Source organism: Camelus bactrianus, chromosome X (genome assembly GCF_048773025.1).
Source record: "Camelus bactrianus isolate YW-2024 breed Bactrian camel chromosome X, ASM4877302v1, whole genome shotgun sequence".
NCBI classification, from domain to species: Eukaryota; Metazoa; Chordata; class Mammalia; order Artiodactyla; family Camelidae; genus Camelus; species Camelus bactrianus.
In genome coordinates, this window is record NC_133575.1 from 15,235,461 (window position 1) to 15,253,911 (window position 18,451).

Consider the following 18,451-nt stretch of genomic DNA (forward strand, 5'->3'; position numbering starts at 1 on the left):
CTTTCCTCCATGGTCAGTGGGGGAAGACAGATATAGATGAGCCTAGTACATTAAGAGACAAACTCAGAAGGACATATGTAAAGAGTGCTAAGAAAACAGCAGGGGATATCTAATTTAACATGGGAGATTGTAAAAGGCCTTAAATGAAATTTAAAGGTTAAGAATTATTCATTTGGTTAGTGTTCCCCCAACATTTTACTAAATAACATTAATTTCTCTAGACACTTAGCAACAACAAAAAATATTTCATGATCCAATAAGTTTCTGGAACGCTATTATTATGCCCCCTGTTGGAGACATAGAATAAAAAACACTGCATATAAAAGGCTGAAAAACCTAGAGTAAAGAAGTAAGTATTTTTCCAAACATTTGTTTTTAGTACCTCTTTTTCAGAGAATACCTATTAACATCTTGGAGAATTAGGGTTCTGTCAAAAAACAGAAACAAGGGGAAACACTGCTGTGTTATGTAACAGGGATATAGCAGAGGTCTTCAAACAGTGGGCTAACTGACCAGATTTATTTTCAAGAAGGTATTCCAAGGGAAGTACAGAATGATCTGGAGTGGGAACTGGTGGCAGGAAGCAGGCATTCTACTTAGGAGCTTGACCCGATAGTGTGGGTAGGAGATCACCACGGGTAGGAGACGTGAGGACAGTAAGCAGTGCAATGAAGAGGAAAGGCTGGGACAGTGGAACATTTTTGAGAGCGAATCTAATAAATACCTGCATATGCAAGAGAGAAGGAAAAAATCAAGAATGATTTCTAGGCTTCTGGCTTGGGGAACAGGATGCATGGAAATGCTGCTAACTGGGAATGGAAGAAGAGGAACAGAACAGCAAATAGAGATAAATTTAGTTTAAAAATGTTAAGTCATGCATGTCATACATTTCGGAAAGCCATGCAGGTGAGTAAATGAAAATACAGGTCTGGTGTCTGATAAATTAAGTTAAGAAAGAGTGACTTGGGAGTAATTAAAATGTTGAGTAGTTATTGGAAAGACTGAAGTCAGCCAGGAAAGTGAGTGCAGAGGGGAAGAGAAGCATATCAGAGATGGAACCTCGGGGAATGAGAACATTTAAAAGGTGGTCAGAAAAAGAACAATTTGGACATTAAAAATGATGAATGCAATTGGTTGAATCACACTGATTATTAAATCCTATGAATTCTTTACAGTAAAAAAGGGAAAAGAAAGTCAAAACATAAAAACCCAACTCAATAGACATCACCCCCACTGGAAGTAAGTAACTAGGGCTATGACAATTGGAAATAATTAAGAAGAGAATCAAGCATTTATTCTGCCTTTCTTGTTTGAGCATTATTTCAAGGTAACTAAATAGCCCTAGTTGATGAGTGAAAGTTCACTGTTTTGGAAAATATCAACTAATAAATGAAGGAATAACATGAATAGAAAAATCACCATTTTGAATCTCTAATAAAATAATTGTTTCAAGTAATGATTATCAATGTATGAAACCATTAGATGAAAGCCTGACAGGGAACTTTACAATGGAGGGATCAGCTATAACCATGGGAACCTCATCACTTAAAGTGGGGGCAAGCTGCTGTTGTAAGCCTCCTGATGTGATGCAATAGGGCACAACAGTATGAGCTATGAAATAATCTTGCCAAAAAAGTTTAACCAAAAACAAGACAAAGAAACAAGTGAAACAATATCACAAGGAGAATGTAAAAAATTTCCACACTGCCAAGACGACTTATTGTTATGTAACCATGGAAACAAGAGAGTCACCAGACCTGGTTTTAAACCAAACTGATCAGAGACAACTTGCCTAGGTGAACAGAGTTTTGTCTTGTCCTGTTTTTTTGGTTTTTTGCAAACCAACCAATCAGTAACTGCTTTCCATCTGTGAAAATTAGCAAGAAGAACATACGAATGAACTGATTCCAACAATCACACCTGAGTGCTAACAGTCCCACCCAAGTAACCACACTCCTACAGATGATGTCAACCCACTTATGCCCTGGAAACCTGCCAATTCTTCAACTCCACCCTTCCCAGAAACCCTATATAAGAACAGTGGTCTACTCTGCTGGAGAGACTCTACTGGACCAGCATTGCTTTCCCTTACTATAATAAGCAATAGAATCAGCTTTATGCTTTTTGCTTCAGATATTGAGAGGTGGTTTCATCTTCTGACAAGATAAATCCAGAAAATGAAAAAGTAATTTGGTTTCTACAGGTAAATGGCAGGGGAAAAACAAGGGTTGACTGTTCTAGATGAATAGAAGCTTAAGAAACACAACCAAATGAAATGTGCAGACTTGTAAAGACACAGTTTTGGAGAAAACCTGAAAAATCCGGTTAAGGACTGGTATTAGGTGATTACTACTAGTTTTGATACATATGGTTACATAAGAAAACATCCAGACTTGTTAGCAATGCAAACGGAAGGTGAGAAATGACATGCCCGGAGCGTTTAACATAGTTCAGTAAAGGAAAAAAAGAAAGAGAAAGAGAGAAAGAGAGAGGAAGAGAGGAAGAGAGAAAGAAAGAGAGAGAGAAAGAGAAAGAAAGAAGGAAGGAAGGAAGGAAGGAAGGAAGGAAGGAAGGAAGGAAGGAAGGAAAGAAAGAAAGAAAGAAAGAAAGAAAGAAAGAAAGAAAGAAAGAAAGAAAGAAAGAAAGAAAGAAAGAAAGAAAGAAAGAAAGAAAAAGAAAGGCAGGCAGACAGGCAGACAGACTAGACGAAGCAAATGTGGCAAAATCTGGATGACTGTTGAATCTGGGTGACTGGTATATGTATCTTCACTGTATTATTTTATTTCTGCGAATATACATTTGAAATCTTTCATAATTAGAAAGAGAAAAGAGGCAGAGGAGGGATGGTCAAGCAAAAGAGACCAAAAGCAGAATGGTTAGCGGTGGGAGAAGCAGATGAAAGTAGGAAAAACTAAGTGGGGAGGGAGTGGCCAGCAGTGTCAAATACTCCTCAGAGAAACCTTCCTTAACTGGCCCATCTAAACTGACTCCTGCCCCTGCCCCTGCTCTCACACTTCAAGAGTACCCTGGTTTATTATCCTCACTGCTCCTATTACTATTGGAAATTATCATATTTATTTGCTTAAATATTAATTCCTTGTCTCCCCCACTAGAATGCAATTTCTGTGAGACCACAGAAGAGGTTGTCAGTCTTGTTCATACTGCAGCCTAAGTACATATAGCAAGACCTCAATCATCTGTTGAATGAATTGTGTGAACAAATGGTACAAAGAGTCACCTTTCTAACAATCTGCCACTGGTCTACACAATCAGGAGATTATTGATGACCACAGTGAAGAGAAGTTTCAACAGAGTGGCAGAAACGAATGACAAACAGGCTGTGGAACAAAAGCAGCCCAACAATGCTAACAGAAAGCTTAGGCTACTCTTTAAAGAGGCTTTGTATTGAAAGGATGCAGGAAAGTGGTACAGAAACTTGAAAGAAAAGCCAGGTCAAAGAAAGGGGTCTGTTTTTTTCAATGCTAGAGTGTGCCTGTTAGCTGAAAGGAATTGGCCAGAGTAGATGGAGTGATGAAGGTTCAGTGAATATTCATTTATACAGCAAGTAGTTTTTGACCTTTCTTATTGTGAAGAATAACAAAGTGCAAAAAACAAAACAAAACCCCCCAAACTCAAAACTAAAGTACACAGCTCAATGATTGACCACAAAGTGAACAGTCATCTGGCCAAGAAATACAACCTTGTCAGAACCCCTCATCCAATGTAACCACTTTCCTTATTTCGCCTCAGGCTTTTGCCACCTAAATATGGACCCTAAAAACTATGCTTTAGCTTCTCTGCTTTTAAAACTTTATAAATAGAATCATCTATGTAGTATTCATCCTTTTGTGTTTGAACTGCCTTTGCTCAACATTCTTGTGAGATTTACCCAAGTTGTTGCATGTAATTGTGGTTTGATTCTTTTCTTTGCTGTGTGGCACACTACACCCATGGGCAAAAGGCTTCAGCCTATTTTTGTATGGCTTTTGAACCACGAATGGTTTTTACATTTTACAAGTGTGGAAAGAAACAATAAATAAGATTATGTGACAGAGACTGTGTGTGGCCTCAAAGCCTAAAATACTTAGATAGTTTGTCAACCTCTGCTGTATTCTACTGTATGAATATATAGCAACCAAGTTTCCATTTTTTGGCTATTACAAATAATGGTGCTATGAATATCTTGGTACTTGTTTCTAGGTGTGCAACTACCTTGATTCATATAAATTGGGTGCATGCCTAGGAGTGGGGTTAATGGATGAGGTTATACATATATTTGACTTCAGAAGAAATGCCAAAAACTGCTTTCCAAAGTGGTTTTACAAGTCTTTACATTCCTTCCAGCCATGGATGAAAGCTGCTGCTGCTTCATAGCCCATCAGCACTTTGTATTGTCAGTCTTTTTACCGTTAGCTATTCTGGTGGGTATGTAGTTGTAGCTTGTTGTGGTTTTAATTGGCATTTTCTGCTTAATGAAGGTAAGCATCTTTTAATAAGCTTATCAGTCATTGGATATCCTCTTTCGGGAAGTCCCTACGTCTCCTACCTGTGTTTCTTACTGGGCTGTCTTTTTATTGATTAACTGGAGTCCTTGATATATTCTGGAAACAAGCCCTTTGTGGGTTACATGTTATAACTTTCTTCTTCTACTCTCCCAATGGAATATTTTTGATGAGAAGTTACTAATTTTAATGTAGTAATACTTCTTCATTCTTTTCCTTTACAGCTTGTGCTTTCTGTGTCCAAAGACTACTTTTCCTACTCCGAGGTCATGAATATAGTCTTCTATATTTCCTCCTAGAATCTTTTTTGCCTTTTGACACATATACATAAAATATATATATATTTATAATATACTTGGAAATGATCTTTGTGGATGGTGTGAGGTAGGAGTTGTTTCATCTTCTTCTTTATGAATACCAATTTTTCTAGCATGATTTATTTAAAAAGGCTGCTACTTCCCTATTGCTCTTCAATTTCCAATGGTTAAGTGTCTACATATGTATAGGTCTGTTACTGGGCTCTCTGGTCTGTTTTACAAGTCTATTTTCTATACTTGTTTTAATGCCATATTGTCCTAATTACAGTTATAGTAAGGCTTGATACTTGATAAAACAAGTCCTCCTATCTTGATTTTCTTCAGGAGTGTTTTAGCTGTTCTTGGTCCCTTGTATTATCATATTAGAATCAGTTTATTAAGTTCTACACAAAAAGCTTACTCAGATTTAAATTTGATTTGCAATGAAATGATAGTTATGCTGTCCAATATGGAAGCCACTAGCCACACACAGCCACTGAGCACTTGAAATGTGGCTAGCTCAAACAGTGTAAAATACACAGTGAGCTTCAAATTTAAAAATGTATCAAATCTTGATCATTTTAAAATGCTGATTACATGTTGAAATGATAATACCTTGGATATATATTGGGTTAAATAAAATATATTACAATTAATTTTAATTATTTCCTTCTACTTTTTCAATGTTGCTACTAGAAAATTTTAAATTATGTATGTGGTTCACACTGTATTTCTATTGGATAACATGCATCTTTACAACACTGGGTCTGCCATAATGTGAAAATGGCACAACTTTCTAAGTTATTTCGATCTTCTAAAATTTCCTTATGTAAAATTTTCTAAATTTTCTGCACAGAGTTCTTACATAACTTATACTAGATTTATCCCTAGGTTTGCTATTTCTTATACTATTATAAACAGTATCTTTTTAAAAATCCCATTTTCTGTTGCTAGTATACAGACGTGAAACAGATTTTATTTATTGACTCTTTATCCAGCAACTTTGCCAAACTCTTATTAATTCCAAGGATTTATATGAAGATTTGGATTTTCTGTGGACACAATCATATTATCTAAACAATGACAATTTTATTCCTTCTTTTTAAATCTTAAATTGTACTTCTTTGATTGCCTTACTGTACTTGCTAGTACCTCCAGGACAATGTGAAAAGAAGTGGAATAATAAGCATCTCTGTCATATTCCAAATCTCAAAGGTAAAGCTTTCAATATTAACGTGAAGATAATATGAGTACTCTAGATGTATGCAGTTTGCTCTTATTTAAACCACATAATATTGATGTCATAATATCAACAAATTTCTTAGTTATTTCTTATACAACAGCTAACACTCTAAAATCTCATTTTTTAGTTTGAAGCATTTATCTTTAAATCTCATCAAAACATATCCACTAGGGAGTACTTACTTAAGAATCATAGTCATTGTTTCTTTTCGATCTTTTCCTTGGAAAGGTAGTGTACCAGTGAGCATCTCAAACTGCAAACAGGCAAAATAATCAGAGGTATTAGTAAGTATAAAATCTCAAGACCAGAAGGTAAAAAAGCATCATCTTAATTATAACCAAATCTTCTAAAATCGCTATATAATAAAACAACTGATTTTTTTAACAAGTTATTCTTATTACTACTATATTCACTACTGAACTTCTCAAAAGAAAAAAAAAAAAAGGGCACCCCAAACCTTACCATTAACACACCAAAAGACCACCAGTCCGCACTCTGAGTATGACCTCGACGATTAACTACTTCTGGAGCCATGTACTCCACAGTTCCACAAAAAGAATATGCTTTCTTTTCATGGTCAATAGATTCCTTACTTAGGCCAAAATCTGCCAAAATAAATATTGAATTCATAAACATCCTACAATAATTTGCACACAGAAAGTTTAAACTTTGAGCTCCAATATTTACATGAATTATTTAAAAGTCCTAATTCAACTTTTAAACACAAACAATGAGTTACTTAATATTTGTACTATGGCCAACCTTAAAGGAAATTATATAGAGTAGGAGAGACTATTTTAACAAAATGAGGATTTTTACCTGTTAACTTGATGTGACCTTCTTCATCAAGAAGTATGCTGAAAGAAAACAAAGTTAGAAAAGCTTTTCAAACACTAAATAGAGATTTTTAGAAGCTAAAACTGAAATTACTTTGTTAAGCATCAGATCTTCACATTCATTCTAAAATACTGTTTTAGACTGTGAATAAGAAGGCAAAGCTAAAGGAGGGGACATTATTATTTTTTTTTTTGGACACACATATGTAACAAATCCCAAAGGCAGAGCCTTATAAACTTGTATTAATGAGCCAGGGACACTTGAGAACTATTAGGAAAACAACCAAAACCTATACACTTTCAAGTTGCTCCTCCTAATGCCTTTCTGCAGAGGTGGCCTAAACCTGCACAACAGACAGATCCACATATTTAAGTCAAATGTGTTAAGAGTTGTCATTCTCTTGATCATTCTTAAGCAGTTGACTCAATCATTCTCTCCTAGCTTTTTTTGTGACACAACTTACACAGTCCTCTTCTCAACACACCTTCCTCACACTCCTTGTTTTTCCTTGACATCCCTTCATTGTACATGTCATCCAGTGTTTTCTCTCTTTCTCAGTAAACTGAGCGCTCCTAGAGAGTTTGACTTTGACCTTGTTCATCTTGTAGCTCAGTGTCTGGCAGAGCACAGATAAATAGGAAATACAGGCTGAACGAAGGGGCCCCATCTGCAAAGGGCCAATATGGCATTCCAAAGTGTTTGGGTTTCTTCTAAAGAGGAATGAAGACCATAAAAGGCTGACATGCATGGAGGGGAGAGATAATCAGATCTGTGATTTTAGGAAACACTTCAGAGGGAAAAATAAGTAATATTTAGTGTGCTCTTAGATAGGAGTTATGATAAAGCAGACCAAATGGAAAAGATACTCAGGTTTCTGGATTTAGCAGACAACTGAGTGGAGAGTAAGGTCATTAATTAAGGAGCAGTAGAAAGGGGTAAGTACTAAGCTATAAGCCAGTAACTGCAATTCTGGATAGGTATTAGCATACTGACTTGAAAGGTCAAGAAATAAATTGCTTCATTTATATTCAAAGTAATTCCATAATATAGGCATTTCCTTTTAATTCTAACTAAAAAAAATGTGCAAGCCAAATTTTGTTATAATAAAATTTTACTAAGTCAAAAACACCACCAACTTTCCTAGATCATCAATTCAACTATGGTTACAATAAAGTTTACCACTGAGGGTAATTCAGTAAGGACATATTTTTTTCAAGGCTCCTTCATAACAAGGGGCTTGTTAGGAAAAAATCTACTAATCTTGATTATGCTTGATTACAAAGCAGACCAACACATTTAGGGAATATAAAGGGAATTATCAGTATGGTGTCCTCCCTTCTGTCTAATGAATTCATGAAAGAGAGTTCAAAAAAAAAAAAAAGCCCAAAATAAACAAAACCTTAAATCATTCTTGTTAATTTTAAAGAAATTAAAAAAGAAAACATGGCTAAAAGGGCATGACTTATGCTTCCTACAGCAAATGCATTCTTTTAAGATAATCATGCCCATCCTTTATCTTTGAAAGAAAAAGTTAACTCTACTACTCTCAATAAGGAAAATTCCCCTTCAATTACTAATAATTATTTCAGCCACATTTATTATAACAGAATTCTAGTTTAAAGGAATCTGGGAAACCCCTTGTAGTACATACAACAATTGGGCCAAAAGTTTAAATTTCTCCCATGTTTTTATATGATGGTATTTACTTGGATCATTTAATAATTAAATGTTACTTCAATTTAATAGTGTCGTCTAGACATTTATGTGAAAGATCTCATTATAAGCAATCTTACATTAGATCTTATTTGACCTTTGAGACAGGGCCCACGCTTTATATATAATTTTATGACCAACGTTAATACAATGATCTACAATAAATATATTCAATTAAATGATACAAAACACTAACATTTTTGAGTGTTTTATCTTATACTTATAGTAATGTTTTACTTCTAAGGTCTGTAAGTTGAATATTCTCACCAGGAATTGTATCTTATGACAGTGAAATTGGGGAAATGATGAAAAAAACTCAGTCATTATGCGGGGAATAAAAACAGAACCATATGAAACTTATTTGAAAACAAAATACCTGAAAAACAAATGTAAAACGTGAAAGTACAACAATTTGTAAGTGATCACCCAATAAGATTCCAGAGGAACATTTCCTGTTTCCTGTTGCAATATGTAATTTACATTTTGCATGTAACATTTTAATGTAAATAATATACAAAGTCTTGATAAAAATGATAGTTGTACAACTCTTTGAATATACTAAAAACCACTGAATTGTGCACTTTAAATGAATGAATTGTATGGTATGTGAATTACATCTAAATAAAGCTGCTTTTAAAAATTCTTGATAGAAGACTCTTGTTTATATCCTTAAAAAAGGGAAAAAAATCTTGCTCAAAATATCAACAAATTAGAGCACAGTATTGTATACAACTTAAATAATATTAACTTCTTGATAATCACCACTATAAAAGCAATGGGAAATTTGCTCAACTCACACTAATAATTTGAAATCATGTGGAGAAGAAAATTTTCAATAAATGGTGTTTGGACAAAACAATTCGCTCCATGCCATCCCCTCATACCAAAAAATTTCCAGATGGAGTTAAAAGTAAAAAAAGGAAACCATAAATTTAGAAGAAAAATAAATACCTGATCATGAGATTGGGAGAGCCCTTCTAAGAATAAAAGTCATAGAAAAAAAGGAAAAATTGGTAGATATGACTGAGAAAAAAAATACCTGAGTAGGTTAAAATAACATAAAGTTAAAAGATTAAACTAAAAATATGTATTTTCAGCATATGTCAAATGGTTAAATTCTTAATTTGTAAAGAAAAGCCTCTTACAAATCATCGAGAAAAAAAAATGACATTCCAAAAACAAAAAAAGAGCAAAGGCCATGAACAGAAAAATCACACAAAAATACAAATTTCTAATAAACCTATGAATATAGACTTCAACTTCATTAAAAATCAAAGAATGCAAATGAAAACAAGATATAATGTTAAAAGAAATGCTGATTAACAGATATTTAAAAGTATGAGAATACATAGTGTTAGCAGAAATGTAAAGCACAGGCACTCTAATCCAATGTTTGTGCTAGTTTGATGAAATAATACTATATTTATTCCCTCCTAAATAATTATATTAGATTCTATTCAACTTAGCAGCATGATTCCTTACTTTTCTGGTTTTAAGTCTCTATATATTATTCCCAGGCTATGTAGATGGTCTAAAGCAAGCGCAAGTTCAGCCAAGTAGAATTTGACATCTTCTTCTGTGAACATCACCTGAAATAAAATAATATTTTTTCTGTCTTTATTTTCTTTCCATGTTTGTTATTTTTATTTAAAGTTCCATCTTAAAGTTTAAAGATTAAAAAAATCACAAATACGCTAATTACCTGTAGTTTCAGTCACAATTTACTTATGAAAGGAATTTGCAAAATGATTGAATCAGTCAACTAGTCAGTTACTAAATGCTAAACATGAACCATGAGGGAAATACTTTTAAAATTTTGTTAAGTAACAACTATATTTAGAGTGTGCTATTATTGCTCCACCACAGTAACATCTTAGAAACGAAAAATGATCTTGAATATATGCACGCTGAATTTCCACTACCAATTGTTTAAGGATATCTTGTTGATATATTATTGCTTCTGAAAAAACTGCAACTAAAAGAAGCAGGACAAAAGACAGTTTATCAATTTAAAAATCCTACTTTCAGAATAAATTCAAAATTAGGAAAAATAACTCTTTGGCTTTGATTCTTCAATGTAAGAATCTTGTGCCACTAGAGGAAATATAATAAACATAATATTGAAATATAACAAAGCTTTAGTTGAAACAGGATGCATATAGATTAAAAATAGAGAATAATTATATACCTCTTTGGATAAGCGTGTAAACAAATCTCCTCCCCTGAGAAAATCCAATATAAGATACAACTTCCCTTCAGTTTGAAAAGCTGAATGAAGAAATGAAAATTTCCATTAAATTCAACTCATTCACAAATGAATACTACTTTTAGCAAGTTAATAACTATACCATAGATCTAAACTAATTTTTATTTAGAAGATAAATAACCACTGATTTCTCTTCGTTTCCATGTAGAAATGTTAAATGTAGTGTTTCTTATTATGGAACCACTAGAACATTTGTTAGATTTTATTCAGGCTGTAGTCTCTCAGGAATACAATAGTTCTAAAACATGTGATCAATAAGAGAAAAATTCCCAACAGAAAAAGACTTATTTAACCATGAAACAAAATATAAAAACCACATCACCTAACTACAAAAAAAAAAAATGTGGATTGGTTAGCTCTAATTACACATAATAAGAATCACCACACTTTTCCCCACTGAGAAAAAGCACATATGCCTTTGGGGAAAAGAAAGGTGATAAGTTTCAGGATATTAACATTAAGGATCTTTCTTGCTTTTAAGTTAGTCTAACACACATAGAGTATAAAATGCTGGTACACTGTTGTTAATTATTATAATTTATAAAATTTTCATTATCTGTTCTTATGGTTTTCTTTTTTTTTAATTATTATTTTTATTTTTTTAGGGGGTAGGTAATTATGTATATATATTTATTTGATGGAGGTGCTGGGGACTGAACCCAGGACCTTGTGCATTCTAAGCACACGCTCTACCACTGAGCTATACACCCTCTCCTGTTCCTATGGTTTTTCACTCAGAAACTATAATGTCTAAAAGAAACATGAAGCTAAGTGCAATAAAAGCTTCTAAAGTTTATCTAAGAAGTAATGGTTTAATTTCCATGACTTTACCATATGTATCTACTAAATACATATAAATACACACAAGTAAACATTTATATACATTAGTATATCTGAATGTACTCAGAAGTGGGAGAATGAGGTAAAGGGATGAAGTGGAAGGTTGTTGATAACTTACCATAATGCAACTTGACAATAAAAGGATGATTAACTTCTACCAAGATATCACGCTCCATTTTTGTCCGAACACGGTCTCGAACTATAAAATAATGCACATATGGCTACACTGTAAAAGCTTTCAGAGACAATCTTTAAAGCAAAATCTCTTTTTAAATGATTATTTTAAATAAAATTTTGCTTATATGTATAAAATGTTATACATATAAAATTATTATATGTATAAATGAAACTACTGCCCTTGAAATTTCAAATTTAGTAAGTATTTTTTATTAAATTTTGTTACCAGAAGATATTGCATATATTTACAAAACCTATCCTTTATGTTAAAAAAATAAATACAGAGAACGTATTAGATGGTGGCTTTAACATCAAACTTGCCAAGTATTTTAATCAAAGTTATGAAAAATGATCCCCAAAAGACCAACTTTTTAAAAACAAGGTATTCTATTCCAATAAAATATTAAAACAAACAAAAAAAAAGAAATAGGTTTTAACACCCCTATCAACTCAACAAACATTCATTAACCATCTACAAAATGTGGCAGACATGGTGAAGGGTGGATATATCTCAAAAGGTATATTATGAGGGAGGCAGGAGAGGAGAGGGAGAAGAGATACTGTGGTGCAGCTAAAAGAGCAAAGGCTTTTTGGAATTAGAAAGATCTGGATTCAGATCTGTGTCATCCTGAGCAAATTAGTTATTTATATTCTGAGCTTCAGTTACTTCTCATCAATAAAATAGGGATAACACCACTGTATCTTTGGGGATTGTGCGACCATTTGAGATGAGGTTTGTATATCCCAGGACCTGCTATATATATGAGAGATATTCAATTAAATGGTAGCTATAGCACCATGAATATGATAAAGGGATAAAATGATGTATTACCATCAACAAGTAGTACAGGAATTCAGAAAAGGGAAAGATCAGTTTTACTTGCATAAGAAGGCTAAAGGGAAGAGATGGAGTTAGGGACTTTTAGAGTAGAACTTAGATGGGCAGGAAGGATTGGACCTAGAAAAGAAAAGCCCAGGTATGGAGCACCAATGCAAGCAAGGACATGGAGGCATGCATGATGAACAAGAGGGAACCAAATCAGTGTGGAAACTGGGGAGGGGAAGTAGGGAGGATCCAGATTCTTGACAATCTGGAATGCCAGGATGAATTTACATTTGACCTGTAAACAAAGCTCTCTTTTACCAACTGAACATTTCTTGAGCAAACTCTATGTGCCAGGCACTGTGAGATGCAAATACAAATAAAATAATCTCAAGAAGCTCATAATCCAGTGGGAATGACAGACAAGTAAACAGTTGATTAAAATAATCATTTGATAAGTACTCTTGTGTTGGTAGCTCAATGGATTTAAGAGATGAAAATAATCATTCACTGAAGTTTTTTTTCTTTCGCATAATAAGAAGAATAAATCATAAATAACTTTTATTCTTCAGGCCAGAGGGACTGGTGTGTGAAAGATTAAACAGAAAGAATGGGAAAGAGTCTTTTCTGGTGGCGGGGGTGGGGACAGAGAGAAAGATGAGTTGGTTTTCTTGTCAATTTAAGGTGACCACTGATATTTAAAACACAGAAATAAGACCTCCAGGAAAAATAAACCAAGAAACTTTAAAAAAAAAAATCCTGTTTCTCATTCTACCAGTTTTCCAACTCCAACTGGGAGATTTTGGTGGCAGTGACTGAAAATGGGCAAAATAGGAATAGGAATCAACTGTTCCTGATGTCGATGCAGTCTTTTAGTTGACCTGTCTTGCTGGTATATCAAATTAGGTATCAATCTCTGATTTCATTATCTTGCCCTATCACTACAACTCTGGTGTCTTATGTTCAACAGGCCCTTTCTATTATTTATGTGAATGAGGTTTATCACCTAGGCCTGCTGATAATTCTGTTCTAGTCTAGCCCAACCCTGCTCTTTCTTCTACTGTTACCCATACAATCTTGGATTAGGTTCCCATTACTTTGAAGTTGGATTCCAAATTTCTGCCTCTTTCAGTAATTATACAAAGGTTATCATTTTAAAAAATCACCCTTCTGCTCAGTAAGCAGCAAAAATATCCACCAATATATTTACTGTACATTCCTCTTGTATTATTCTACCACAATGAAAAGAACAAGTACTTGGGAGTCAAGAGCTATAGTTCAGTGGCCATGCTAATAACTAGGTAAGTTACCTTGGTCAAATCCTTTCATTGCTCAGGGACTTCCTGAGTCCTTCCCTGTTAAATGAGAGGCTAGAACCGGATGATTTTCTTCCTATTATGATTATCTTATGAGATGGTTTCCTTATATGTAACAATGATGAGACCCTGTTTAGTTCAAAATGAACAGTGAGATTCATTCACTAAAGAATTCCTTTCTTTTGTCTGAGGTAGGACTGTGTTAATAGTTCTAATTTGGTTTCTTTCACTTATATGAAGACCTAGTGCCAAATATAAATCATTTACAATCGGGAATTTGGATTAGGATATTACTGGTTCAGAAGAAGGCATGTTTTATATTGGTTAAATTCTAAGACCTAAAATAGAATTTGTTAATACTGACTCATGCTGGCAAAGCAAATACATTCCTCTGAAATAATTCTTATTATATAGTAATTATTCGATTTTAAACTTTACTTGATTTGAACATGAGAATGAGTAAGAATGTGCTGTTTATATTTCTAGAATTATATATTAAGAAATTGCTTTGAGCAATGGTTTACAAAACCTTTTAAGCCCAGAGACTAATTTATTAGGACAAAAGTCCCCATAAACTCAACTGGACACTTCTGACTTTTATTTGATCCTATTTATTGTATTAACAGAAACTTTAAAATGGAAAGAGACTTCTAGTTAAACATAGATGTTTTACTTTCTTCCAAAACCTCACTGAAATTACAATAATGGAAGCATTATCACAAATTCACAAGGACAAAGAATAGGAGATGAAGCAGTAGCAGAAGGTTTCAAGTAATTCACACAGTAGATCAGAGAAGGCTAAAATCTAAGCCTAAGGAAAAGAAGCCAATGAGAAATAAGCAAATTCTTGCCAAAGAACCCTTTCCAATCAGTTTTTTGGTGCCTCACTCTTAAATGAGGAAAAGATAGCAAAGGATTCCCAGGTATTTGAGGAAAAGCTCTAAATGTGAAAAATAGCTATCAAGTAGAAAAACACAGACCTGATCCTGATTTGAACAAACTGCAATAAGAAAAATGAATTATAACAATAGAGACAATTGGAAATTTGAACAGATTGGATATCTGTATATTAATTTTTAGGTATAATGATAGAATTGTATTATTTCTTATAAGAGTCTTTATCTTTTAGATATACATACTAAAATATTTATGGAAAAAATTATACAACATCTGGGATTTACTTCAAAATATCGAAAGAGAGGAAGAGGGAGAACACATAAAAAAAGACTGATCATGAGTTGAGAAATGTTGAAGGAAAGAGAAGGATATATGGGGGTTCTCTACATTCTTCTGTTTCTTCCTGTAAATGATACTTTCCATAATAAAAGGTTTTTAAAAATAGAATAGAGAACAAGGACAATCTACAAAATTAAAAATAATGGTAGAAACAACAAGTCAATAGAGGGATTTGAAGACAGTTGATAAAATTTCCTAGAAAACAGAAAAAAAGACAAAAATGGAAGATAGGATTGAAAAAAATTAAAAATTAAGCAACAATCCAGGAGGACCAAACATATCCAAAGAGTAGCAGTTACAAAATGGAGAAGAAAAGACAAACTACTTTCCCAGAACTAAAGAAACAAGTTTCTAGATTGAAAGAGACCACCCCATATTTGGTATGATGAATTTTAAAAACCCACACTAAAGAAATACCACTATACAAATTTCAGAACACCAGGGATAAAGAGTAGATTGATTCTAAAGACTTATAAAGAGAAAAAGCAGCTTACACACAAAAGACTGAGAATCAAATGGCAATAAATTTCATAACTGCTACACAGGAAACTGGAAGACAATGAAACAATGCCTTCAAATATCTGAGGGAAAACTATTTCTGACCTAGAATTTTATGTCCAGCCAAATTGTAAATTGAGGGGGTAGAATAAAGGCATTTTCAGACGTGCAAGGTTATGAAAAATTTACCATCCATTCAGCCTTTCTGAGGTAGTTGCTAGGAAGATGTGTTCCACCAAAACTAGTAGGTGAACTGAGAAAAAGGTAGACACAGAATTTAGGAAAGGAGGTCTAATACAGCACAGATGTGAAGGAAATGTGACTCCAGTATACCATTTGGCTCAGCTAGGAACAATTTTTATAAAGCATTATGAAAACACTGCTGGGAGGACATGAAAAGGGAAATTGTGTGTAGGTGGTAGTAGAAGAGAACCAAATCCTAATCTTCCATAGTAGGAAGTCATAGATTATGTCTCCAAATGAAAACAATCAAAGAATTGCAATATAAGATTACTGAATGTGGAGGTAAATGGCAGAAGCAGCAGCTAAAGAGATGGAAGTCACTGTCTCTGTGGGTCAAGAATTGGGATAGGGAGGAGGGCAGGAAAAGCACTGCTACTTTTTAAGACTCCATACACATATTATTTTGATAAAAATAAGGATTAAATTTAAGAACACATCAGCAGTCTACAATTCCAATATGTCAAGTATCTTCACTTTTCTATGGTCTCTTCTATAGTTTATATCTATATAATTTTATGTACTTGGGGTAGCCAAATCTGTTGTAATTGTTCACTTACATATTTTCATTATGTTCCTTTTTGTGATTATATTTGAAATATTTCATTTAAATAATATTCTAAGTGGTATACCATAATTTTCTAAACATTCCTCTATTTTTCCATATTTATAAGATTTCTAAATTCTCAGTATTATAAATAATGTTGCAATGAAAATTTTCAACCACACAAACTTCTTCTTTGAGATTATCTCCTCTGGTTAATTTTGCAGCAATAATGGCTCTTTGTATATATTGCAAAACTGCTACTTTAGGTTGCTATCATATGAAATGATAACTCATTATTTTATATGCATCTCTTTATCAGAAAACTGGAACATTTTCACAAAAATTATTTATTGTATCCCCTTGCATAAAATGTATTCTAAACTCCTTTAGGTGGAGGTCGTAATGTTATTTCTTAGGAACTCCTAACTCGATCATTCCTTTTACATTTATTAGTTGGAATTCTTGTAAGAAAGAGCTTTCTCTTGCTCCCCATTAATTAATTTATGGATTAACTCATGGAGTCTTACTTTATTCAGTGCGTTGTAATCTATCACTATTATTAACTATTGCAATGTTTCAACTGTCCTAGATTTGGCCAGTAGGATCCTTTTAATCAATTCCTTATATTTTATAATATTTGAGACAAATAATTTCCTGATTTTCTATTTATATTACTTTTCATTGTATGAAAGGTCACAATTTTTTGTGTCATCAATTTGTTTGTAATTTGTGATTTGCTCAGTCTCTCTTCACAAGTTTCCTAGGATGCGTTAAGTTGTAAAATTCAGTTAGAGTGTTGTCTATTATGATATAGGGTTTAAGAGAACACATTAATTTTTTTCCTGGTTGCTCAGGAGTTTTTCAAACAAATATAAAATTATAATTTAATTACCCACTGTTCTGCTTTGTCACATAGCACAGCAAGTGCTCAATATTTTTGTAACAAATACGTTAAACTTTAATATACAATACTTTTTGTATTATTTTATTCTACTGGCTTATATGCCTGTATTATTTTTCCCCAAAACACACTGAATTATTACTGCTTTAAATAAGCTTTAAACCTGATAAAGCTTGTTCCTTTCTCATTCTTCTTCTTTTTTTGAATACTCTTTGAAGTGTACGCTTTTCAGATGAAATTTTGAATATTTCAAGGAAAATGAAACTGGAATCTTGAGGTTATGGAGCTAACTGGATGGCTAGAGGAATATGAGTCAACAGTTTCTCCGAAAGGAACTGAGCATTTATGTCCCTTCCTCATATCTTTTAGGTTTCTCAGTTTCATTGTCTCCTTTACGTATATTATAGACAACGCAAATCCTGTCAAAAACATGAAAACAAATTACTTTTGTTGCTTTTGTAAGTGAACTCTCTTAGATAAGTTCCATCTATGCAGTTCTATAACATGGGATTCATAAATATAAAATTATAAAAATAGTGATCTAAAGTAGGGCACTGAGGATATAATTTAATTCCCTGGTCCTAGCAAGAAATCAAGTAAGTAGTATGCCAGAGGGTGGAGACTGAATAGGAAAAAAAATACACTCAGGAAGGGAGCAAGAGAGTGGAAGCAAAGGATGGTGTATATTGAGGAAGGTGAAATTTCTTGAAACAATGACAATATCCAGCATGAGTTACTAACTGGGAAGGGTAACATCAGAGACAATACATGATCACCACAAATATTCCTTCCAGAATATTTAAAAACCTTCAGAAATTACAGGTAAGTTGAAGGAAAAAAAGAATGCTAGGAATCAATACATAAAACAATTAGAATTTACATGGTAAAGTAACTAACAGTGCTATATAAAAGGAAGATTTAAGTATTTTAAAATCTATGTACAATTTTTCTAAATGACTATTTACCTATGGGCCAAATCTGACATTAGATTTTTTTAAATCAAAGGCTTAGAGTAA

General features: G+C 33.3%; 1 protein-coding gene and 1 non-coding gene across 7 annotated transcripts in view; both read right to left on the minus strand.

Annotated features, from left to right (window-relative positions):
* Positions 1 to 18,451, minus strand: part of RPS6KA3 (ribosomal protein S6 kinase A3) — a 104,338-nt gene that overhangs the window by 27,230 nt on the left and 58,657 nt on the right. For all 6 annotated transcript variants that reach the window (XM_010954533.3, XM_074359501.1, XM_074359502.1 and 3 more), the window contains 6 exons: positions 11,816 to 11,896; positions 10,780 to 10,859; positions 10,074 to 10,180; positions 6,861 to 6,898; positions 6,504 to 6,646; positions 6,224 to 6,294 (listed from right to left, as the gene is read on the minus strand). In XM_010954533.3, coding sequence (XP_010952835.1) covers positions 6,224 to 6,294; positions 6,504 to 6,646; positions 6,861 to 6,898; positions 10,074 to 10,180; positions 10,780 to 10,859; positions 11,816 to 11,896 — 520 coding nt within the window. The remainder of the gene's footprint in view (positions 1 to 6,223; positions 6,295 to 6,503; positions 6,647 to 6,860; positions 6,899 to 10,073; positions 10,181 to 10,779; positions 10,860 to 11,815; positions 11,897 to 18,451) is intronic.
* On the minus strand, positions 11,496 to 11,572 carry TRNAS-AGA (transfer RNA serine (anticodon AGA)). The gene has a single exon. It is a non-coding gene; the product is annotated as a tRNA-Ser (tRNA).